Genomic DNA, 10,157 nt, shown 5'->3' on the forward strand with positions numbered 1-10,157 from the left:
TCCATTTTCATATAATTGTCTCTTTACAAATCTTTTATATGAACTTCTCTTTTCATCTTTCACCTAATTTTTTATTTGTTTCAAGATAAAAAGTCTTGGAGCGATATTTTATAGATTTCTAGACATCTAACTTACCAAAATTCAAAATATAGTAGGTTCACTTTTTATTTCTTTTGAGTTAATGTACTTCTTTGAGTTACATTGTATGTGACTCTTCGGTCCATGAATATTTTTTCAAAATAGTTCAAGGTGAAATATTCAAAATATAGTAGATTCACTTTTTATTTCTTTTGAGTTAGTGAACTTCTTTGAGTTATATGTGATTCTCCGGTCCATGAATATTTTTTCAAAATAGTTCAAGGTGAAATATTTGTTTGATAGGATTTCTTTTGTGTAGTTAAAGAACCTTGTAAGAATTAGAGTCGTAAGAAAATAAAGATCCTTGCTCTATTTGATTACAGATATGTAGGGTGCACTTTTCGATATTTGGTTGGGACTGTTATAAGATATAGATTGTAACGTAAGGTTTAGTCTTAATTGAGAGTATTTTAAAATGATTCAATTAGGTCACTTTGGCCTTATGTCACTTTCAATAAGTTTGCCTTATGTCATTTTTAATAAATTTGTTTTAGTGTCATGTATGCAGTGCCACGTAAGGATAACAAAAATATTCGTGTATGCGGATATCTGTGGATAAAATTCATAATAGATCGTTGATACTCATGGGTAGCAGATATTTTAATACTCGTTTATAAACGGATCGGTTGCGGATATCATACTCGTCGTACCCACATGTATTCGTTAATCGCAAAAAATTAAAATTAAAATTTAATTTATCTTTTCTTAAGTTAAACTTAATTAAAATTAAAATTTAATATATATTTATTAGATTAAATTAAATTTATATTTTATTTTATACTTTTTTGTAATTATTTTTTAAAATATTTGTGGATATCCATAGGAATCCACAAATTTTAAAAAATTCATAGATATTTTTTAAATATGTTCCCAACAAATAAACAGGCAATAACAAATGGATTTTTTTGTTGCGGGTGTCTGACCTGCGGTCCGATTTCATCCTTAATGTCATGTGTCAATTTGTAGTGTTTCAATTTTGTTGGTTCTGTATCAAGTCATTATCGTACCACGTGACAATAAAAATAGCATGAACGAGTTTTTTCTTATTCCCATATTCAAATCCAATTGATATTAAATTTTTGTCTTATTTGTCCGTTTTTCCGGATAACATAAGTGATTGATTTTGATTCTATCACAGATTTTTTATTTTGACCATTAAGCGAAAGTTGTAATATGAAAAGTCAATTTCACACTCTTATGTTTTAGATTTTTCTTTTCTTATAATTCACATTTTGCAGGTAATGTTGCTGTAACTATTTATTTAGACATTTGATTTTACTATCTTATATTTATATATAATCTTAATGAAATTTGATTAGAAAACATTTATATATATGAAATTTTACTTTTTCACATTGAGAATGTTTCTCAGTTTGCAGAAGTATTTTGATTGCATATTTATATTCTTATGATGTTGTTTTCTCTCTTGAGATGAATTGTTAATGATTAAATAATGATATGAGTATTTTGAGAAATAAAGATTGATGAAAGAAATTCATTATGAGATCAAATTATTATATCACATTATCACTTTTAAAACTTATTGATGTCAATAGCAACTTTTAACTAAAATTAGGCCAACATTGATATATTTTAAAATAGTAAAAGTAAATGAAAGAAATTAGAGAAATAAATTAACAAAAACCTAAAATTCATATACTACAGTAATAATTAATGTGTATTTTGATTGACTGTGCAACATGTGTGATAGTTCTGGAACCAATAAAGTTTTGCATCAAAATAATGCAATTACTCTGAGAATTCAACTATTTTTTTTAATTTACGATAATTGATAGTAAGAACTTCAAATGATTATCTTTATTTTTTTAACTTTTTATTAAAAAGTTGTTATAATGATAGTGACTTTTGTGAAATCATTATTTACAAGGTGTGTATTTTTTTTTTTGAAAATGAGTTTTTGAAAAAAAAAAATCTTTTGACAAAGTTGATAAATTTCTTATAAATAGAATTCAAGTAGATTAATTTTTATTTTTAATGAAAATGAAGTAATAAAAATAATACTTTTTTACTTTATTTAGTTGTTTGTCAAATTTTGTTAAAAATAACTATCATTTTCCTTTTTTTTATATATTTAAGAAATTAGATTTCTTTATTTAAATTTAAGAATTAAAATTTACAATTTAAAAGTTTTGTTTTGTAATTTTTTAAAATATATTTAGGTGTTTATATTTTATAAGAATTTTTTAGCCACATACTTTGAATAAAATATTTGCAACTTAAGCTAAATTAAGTTTTTTTTACTGAAATATAGAATAAATTTAGAAAATTATTACGATGATTATTTGAATTAAAATGAAAATTATTATTGAATAAAAATATTTTTTTTTTAAATAAAATGTTACAACAAGATTATTTATTCGAGTATATGTAGGGAGGTAAAGGTCTCGATTGAAGCATGCAACATAAAAGGTAACATTCAAGAATTTAAATAAGATTCTGGATGATAACGTTAAAAAATTATTTTTGTTAACCTAATAAAATAAATAAGATTATGAGTAAGACTTCTGTATAAAAGTAAAAATTATGAGAAAGAAAATATCTTAAAAATGACTTGGCACAATTGAATCTATAAAAATTAAATTAAAACATCATATAATTTATCTCTTGAGTTGGTCTTTTAAATAATGTTTTTTTGTATAATTTTCTATGATATTGTCATGGTGTCATTGTTCATTTCTATAATTAAGAATTTATATAATTAAGAATTTATATGAACTAATTATGATGCACCGATACTTTAACTCAAGTCACGTATCCGTGTCTGACGCATATCGTATTCGATACTTTAATAATACTTATGAAGTATCTAATTTATAAATCCGTAGTATACTATAATAAATTTTTTGAATAATGACTAATTTTAGTGACAAAAAATAATTAGTTAGTATATAGTGACCAAATTGACAACTAAAATAGTTCCAAAAAATTATAATTGATATTTAAATTGATAATTAAAATAGTTTCAATTATTAATTAATTTTTAAATTGGTCACATTAGTTATTAGGTTTCGACTACCAAAATAATTGGTCTTTAATTAGAAAATTTGGATTCACACATTAACAATTATATATTTATTATGTTTGTAAGAATTATTGTACATTTTTTAATAATATTTTTATATCATGTATCTATCACGTATCATATCCTATTATTTTAAAAATAAACGTATCAATGTATCGGATACCCGATACAGTATCGTATATGTGTATCATAGAACAATCCATAATAATAATAATAATAATAATATCGTTTGATAGATAAATTCAATGCCAAAAATATAAATATCAAAATATTCATTCTCCCATTTTCTCTAGTAAATATAATAATAATAATTACTACTACTATCAGCTATTCTATAGTGTAACTATAACAATAAATAAAAATTTACCTTTTTAACGGAGTTTTTTATAACTTTAATGCAAATTTTATGAAATAATTTTTAATTGTTTTTATTTTTTATTATCATGAAAATTGGACACAAATAATAATAATAATAATATAAAAAAAAAAGTACAGGACAAATGAAAGGTCATGTAATAAGTGGAAGAAGATAAGACACCATTCTAGAAGTGTAGAACAGTGGTGCTACCATTCTTGCTTCTGCATCGAAGGTTCCCTTGCGGCTTCCATGGAAGGGATGATGCAGCTTGCATATGATGCAACGGTTAAGCTCATGCTCTCTGCACTTGAGCGCAACCTGCTGCCAGACGCCGTCACCAGGAGACTCACGCGCCGCCTTCTGGCTACTCGCCTTTGCTCTTCTTCAGACACATCCTCCGAGCTTCAGCTTTTCAACCTCCTCCACTTCGCACATTGTACTATTTCTTACCTTCTCAATTTCTCTCGTCGCGATTATGACTGCATTTTCAACAATCAATCACTGAAACATTCTGGAATCAGAAAAAGAAAATTAACGAAAACATTACCTTGCAACGTCTTAATGTAATAATGTGTTTTTTTAGTTCATTTGATTTTGTCCGGTGAGTGAACAATTTGACCAGGAATTTCATGTCTCACGCTCTTTCAGCTTTACGAGAGATGCCCATAGCAATCAACACTGAGAAGCCAAAATCTCAACATTATGAATTACCAACCGCTTTCTTCAAGCTCGTCCTTGGAAGCAATCTCAAATACAGGTACTTCTGAAATGATTTTGTAGTCGATTGGTAATTTACCTAAAAAATTCCTTTGATTTTTATGCTATTAGTAGATAGTGATCATGTTTCTTTGATTTATATTTTCGAAAGTTGATTTAAAAAAAAAAAAACAAAGACAAAGAAAACAGACACTCAACTAAGCTGATGTCTTAGTCTCACCACATGTAGCACTCGAGGTAGGATCACAAAATAGATACATAAGATGAGAAAATAACTTTTAACTGTTTCTGTTTTTTGGTTTATAAAATAAGATTTGGAATAATTTTTTAAACTGGTAGACTTTATAGGTGAAATTGATTTTTAAGTAGCCAGGAATTATTTTAAATAACAGTTTTTAAAGACAAAAGACGAGAAGAAAATCACATAGGACCTAAACCTTTACAACAAAATCTACCTAAAAGTGAGTACAGGATGAATTGTGGGAACTGGGCACCGGGAACAGCCATACCATATCTCACTTTATTGGCTACAATGATTAAGGTATGTGTGCAGAAGTGAAAAGATTCATTATAAACAAGTCATTTCTGTTGCAAAATGAATATACGAGGGATTTAATTGAAGTTGTTACCCAAATAAATTACTGACAAGTATGTGTGCATGAAAGAAAATGGCTAATATATCATTCCTAAATGCATGAACTGATGCAGCTGTTGCTATTTCTCTTCTCCCTCAATGACGCTGGAAGATGCTGAAGAAGCAATGTTGAAACTGTACTGCGAGAGATCAAACCTGAAAGATGGTCATACAGTACTTGATGTGGGATGTGGTTGGGGGTCGCTGGCATTATACATTGCCAAGAACTACACCAACTGCAGAGTTACAGGAATCTGCAATTCCACAACTCAAAAGGCCTACATTGAGGAGAAGTGCCGGTATGCTGCTTGATATCCCCTTGTTGGCTTTAAGGCCTTATGCATTGCCATGTGGCTCACAAAAATCTTATTAAGCAGATGAGACTTAGGTGGAAACGATATTGAGTTTGCGAATTAAATAAATATTGCATGATGGTCAAAATCACATTCTTCTCCTCTGTTGTCAGGGATCTTCAGCTGCAAAATATCAATATTATAGTTGCTGATATTAGCACGTTTGAAATGGAGGCTTCTTACGACAGAATATTTTCCATAGAAATGTTTGAGGTTAGGATTTGTGGGTAAATAATTAGTGCCAACGACACGTTTTCTTGTATTTTAGAGTCAGCTTTGACCTTGATGCAGCATATGAAGAACTACAAAGACCTTCTGAAGAAGATATCCCAATGGATGAAAGAGGATAGCCTTTTGTTTGTGCATTACTTCTGCCACAAAGCATTTGCCTACCACTTTGAGGTGAACTCAATACTACACTGTTAAACAACTTGACCATTATGATGTTATACTTGTGATATATATTAGTCAATGCATTAACAAGGCTAGTGAGTTTTCAACTCTTCATAGATATAATTCATTTACCTACTACTTGCTACTTCTTCATGAAGGACAAAAATGAAGATGACTGGATTACAAGATATTTCTTTACCGGAGGAACCATGGCTTCAGCAAATCTACTTCTTTATTTTCAAGTGAGTTTCCTATGCTTCTTGTGCCAGCTTTGTTATTATTAACAAATGGTATTTCTGAATCCCGTCAAATGTTGGCTTGTGTTATATGAAGGGAAAAAAACTGTTTCTCCTTAAAAGAAAAAACGGGAAAGAAAGAAAAGCCTGCTATACTTTTGTTTAACACCTTTATATGATGTCCAGAATCAGCTCACTTGTAACTAACAGTTTTCTTTGGTTATGTAGGATGATGTTACAGTCATCAACCATTGGCTGGTAAATGGGAAACACTACGCACAAACCAGGTAAGAATCAACTTGACTGCTCAATGATTTGCTTACAAAGCAAATTCGAACCCAGTTCTAAAAAAAAAATGAATTCATGTTGCAGTGAAGAATGGCTGAAAAGAATGGACCAGAGAATGACTTACATCAAGCCAATTATGCAATCAACGTATGGCAATGATTCAGCTACCAAGTGGACTGCCTATTGGAGAACATTCTTCATAGCTGTGGCGGAACTTTTCGGATACAATAACGGTGAAGAATGGATGGTTGCACACTTTCTTTTCAAAAAGAAATGAAATAAGCCATAACCTAATCTTTTAATTTGAGAATGGCTTCCAAACCTATTTGACTATTTGTCCTAAGCATCCAGAACAAAAACAAAAGCTGCCAATCGAAGTTGCACATCTCAATAATGTGTGCTTTATTAATTTATTTGGTTGTTTGACGTTATTTTTTCTTGGTTCTTAATCCTTTGCACTTAGTTCAAACTTTAAAATATGCACTTTGGTTCTTCTGTAATGTTATACTCTGTAACAAATATGGTAAAGCGCAAGGTAAGATGACCGTATGCATGCTTGCTCCATACTCAGTCTCCTTTCTTCCCCTCAAACTACAATTTTTTCTTGTTCTTGAAGCAAGAGGGCTCAAATGATGCGTCCATTTTCAATGAAGTATCAAGTACTTGTGGAACGCACACCGAAAAGCCAACTATTAAGTAGAAGAACCAAACACTTCAATCAGCCTCCCATAATTGTTAGTGTTTGATAAAATACAAATAAGAGAAAATTTAAGAAAATTACTTTGTGAAAAGTACGAGAACAAGTTCAAATACATAAGTGAAACATGCTTGTATTTAAGAAGAAAGTACAATCAATGAAATATAATAACACGAGAAAATCATAATTGAGATATAAAAAAAATGTCTAACACTCCTTTTAAGGTGAATATGGAGATTATGAAAGACCAACTTAAAAGTAGTAGGTTTGGAAAGTACTTGGATGGAGAACCGTGAGAAATTAAAAATTGTGAGAAACTAAGAACCGTAAGAAATTGAGAACTTTGAGAAATGAAAAACCTTGAACAATGGAGAACCTTGAGAAATTCGAGAATCTTAGACAAATTGGAGAACCTAGAGAAATTGAGAGTCTTGAGACATTGAAATTAAGAACAGTGAGAAATTGAGAACGGTGAGAAATTGACAATTGTGAGAAATTGAGAATCATGAGAAATTGAAAACCGTGAGAAATTGAGAACCGTGAAAAATTAAGAACCGTGAAAAATTGAGAACGGTAAGAAATTGAGAACCCTAAGAAATTGAGAACCATGAGAAATTAAGAACTTTGAGAAATTAACAATTCTGAGAAATTGAACACCGTGAGAAATTAAGAATCATGAGAAATTGAGAACTTCGAGAAAGTGAAAATGAGAATCTTGAGAAACTGAAGTTCAGAACTGTGAGAAATTAACATCAATGAAAAATTAACAATCATGAGAAATTGACAACCGTGTAAAATTGAGAATCATGAGAAATTAAAATTTAGAACCTTTAGAAATTGAAATTTAGAACCGCGAGAAATTAACAAGCGTAAGAAATTGAGAACCGTGTGCAATTGAGAATCGTGAGAAATTGAGAACCTTGAGAAATTGAAATAGAGAACCATGAGAAATTAACAACCGTGAGAAAATGATGACCCTCAGAAATTGAAACTGAGAACCTTGAAAAATTTAAATTGAGAACCATGAGAAATTGAGAACAATGAGAAATTGAGAATCGTGAGAAATTGAGAACTTTGAGAAATTAAAATTGAGAACCTTGAGAAATTTAAATTGAAGAAATTGATAACCGTGAGAAATTGAGAACAATGAGAAATTGAAATTTAGAACCTTGAGAAATTAACAATCGTGAGAAATTGAGAACCTTGAGAAATTGAAATTGAGAACCTTGAGAAACTGAAATTGATAACCGTGAGAAATTGAGACTCATGAGAAATTAACAACCGTGACAAATTGAGAACCGTGAGAAATTGAAGTTGAGAACCTTAAGAAATTGAAATTGAGAACCGTGAGAAATTGAGAACGGCGAGAACTTAACAACCCTGAGAAATTGACAACCGTGAGAAATTGAGAACCATGAAAAAATGAGAACCGTGAGAAATTGATAGCCTTGAGAAATTAACAACTGTGAGAAATTGATAACCGTGTGAAATTAACAACCGTGAGAAGTTGACAACCGTTAGAAATTGAGAACCATGAGAAAATGTGAACAGTGAGAAATTGAAAACCTTAAATTTGAAATTGAGAACCGTGAGAAATTAACAATCGTAAGAAATTGAGAATCGTGAGAAATTGATAACCGTGAGAAATTGATAACCTTGAGAAATTGAAATTGAGAACAACGAGAAATTGAAATTTAGAACCTTGAGAAATTAACAATCGTTAGAAATTGAGAACCTTGAGAAATTGAAATTGAGAACCTTGAGAAACTGAAATTGATAACCGTGAGAAATTGAGACTCATGAGAAATTAACAACCGTGACAAATTGAGAACCGTGAGAAATTGAAGTTGAGAACCTTGAGAAATTGAAATTGAGAACCGTGAGAAAGTGAGAACGGCGAGAACTTAACAACCCTGAGAAATTGACAACCGTGAGAAATTGAGAACCATGAAAAAATGAGAACCGTGAGAAATTGATAGCCTTGAGAAATTAACAACTGTGAGAAATTGATAACCGTGTGAAATTAACAACCGTGAGAAGTTGACAACCGTTAGAAATTGAGAACCATGAGAAAATGTGAACAGTGAGAAATTGAAAACCTTAAATTTGAAATTGAGAACCGTGAGAAATTAACAATCGTAAGAAATTGAGAATCGTGAGAAATTGATAACCGTGAGAAATTGATAACCTTGAGAAATTGAAATTGAGAACAACGAGAAATTGAAATTTAGAACCTTGAGAAATTAACAATCGTTAGAAATTGAGAACCTTGAGAAATTGAAATTGAGAACCTTGAGAAACTGAAATTGATAACCGTGAGAAATTGAGACTCATGAGAAATTAACAACCGTGACAAATTGAGAACCGTGAGAAATTGAAGTTGAGAACCTTAAGAAATTGAAATTGAGAACCGTGAGAAATTGAGAACGGCGAGAACTTAACAACCCTGAGAAATTGACAACCGTGAGAAATTGAGAACCATGAAAAAATGAGAACCGTGAGAAATTGATAGCCTTGAGAAATTAACAACTGTGAGAAATTGATAACCGTGTGAAATTAACAACCGTGAGAAGTTGACAACCGTTAGAAATTGAGAACCATGAGAAAATGTGAACAGTGAGAAATTGAAAACCTTAAATTTGAAAATGAGAACCGTGAGAAATTAACAATCGTAAGAAATTGAGAATCGTGAGAAATTGATATCCGTGAGAAATTGATAACCTTGAGAAATTGAAATTGAGAACAATGAGAAATTGAAATTTAGAACCTTGAGAAATTAACAATCGTGAGAAATTGAGAACCTTGAGAAACTGAAATTGATAACCGTGAGAAATTGAGACTCATGAGAAATTAACAACCGTGACAAATTGAGAACCGTGAGAAATTGAAGTTGAGAACCTTGAGAAATTGAAATTGAGAACCGTGAGAAAGTGAGAACGGCGAGAACTTAACAACCCTGAGAAATTGACAACCGTGAGAAATTGAGAACCATGAAAAAATGAGAACCGTGAGAAATTGATAGCCTTGAGAAATTAACAACTGTGAGAAATTGATAACCGTGTGAAATTAACAACCGTGAGAAGTTGACAACCGTTAGAAATTGAGAACCATGAGAAAATGTGAACAGTGAGAAATTGAAAACCTTAAATTTGAAATTGAGAACCGTGAGAAATTGAGAATCATGAGAAATTGATAACCGTGAGAAATTGATAACCGTGAGAAATTGATAACCTTGAGAAATTGAAATTGAGAAAAATGAGAAATTGAAATTTAGAACCTTGAGAAATTAACAATCGTGAG

General features: G+C 30.4%; 1 protein-coding gene across 1 annotated transcript; it reads left to right on the plus strand.

Moving 5' to 3' along the window:
• Positions 1 to 3,708: 3,708 nt before the first annotated feature.
• LOC114162498 ((S)-coclaurine N-methyltransferase-like) lies at positions 3,709 to 6,724 on the plus strand. Its single transcript, XM_028046412.2, has 8 exons — positions 3,709 to 3,975; positions 4,188 to 4,296; positions 4,965 to 5,189; positions 5,357 to 5,456; positions 5,535 to 5,645; positions 5,795 to 5,878; positions 6,101 to 6,159; positions 6,245 to 6,724. The coding sequence occupies exons 1-8, from the start codon at positions 3,789 to 3,791 to the stop codon at positions 6,435 to 6,437; spliced, it is 1,068 nt and encodes a 355-aa protein (XP_027902213.2). The 5' UTR covers positions 3,709 to 3,788; the 3' UTR covers positions 6,438 to 6,724.
• The last annotated feature ends 3,433 nt before the right edge of the window (positions 6,725 to 10,157 follow it).

This window comes from Vigna unguiculata, chromosome 9, assembly GCF_037176805.1.
Source record: "Vigna unguiculata cultivar grain cowpea cultivar isolate G323 ecotype 2 chromosome 9, ASM3717680v1, whole genome shotgun sequence".
Taxonomy (NCBI): domain Eukaryota; kingdom Viridiplantae; phylum Streptophyta; class Magnoliopsida; order Fabales; family Fabaceae; genus Vigna; species Vigna unguiculata.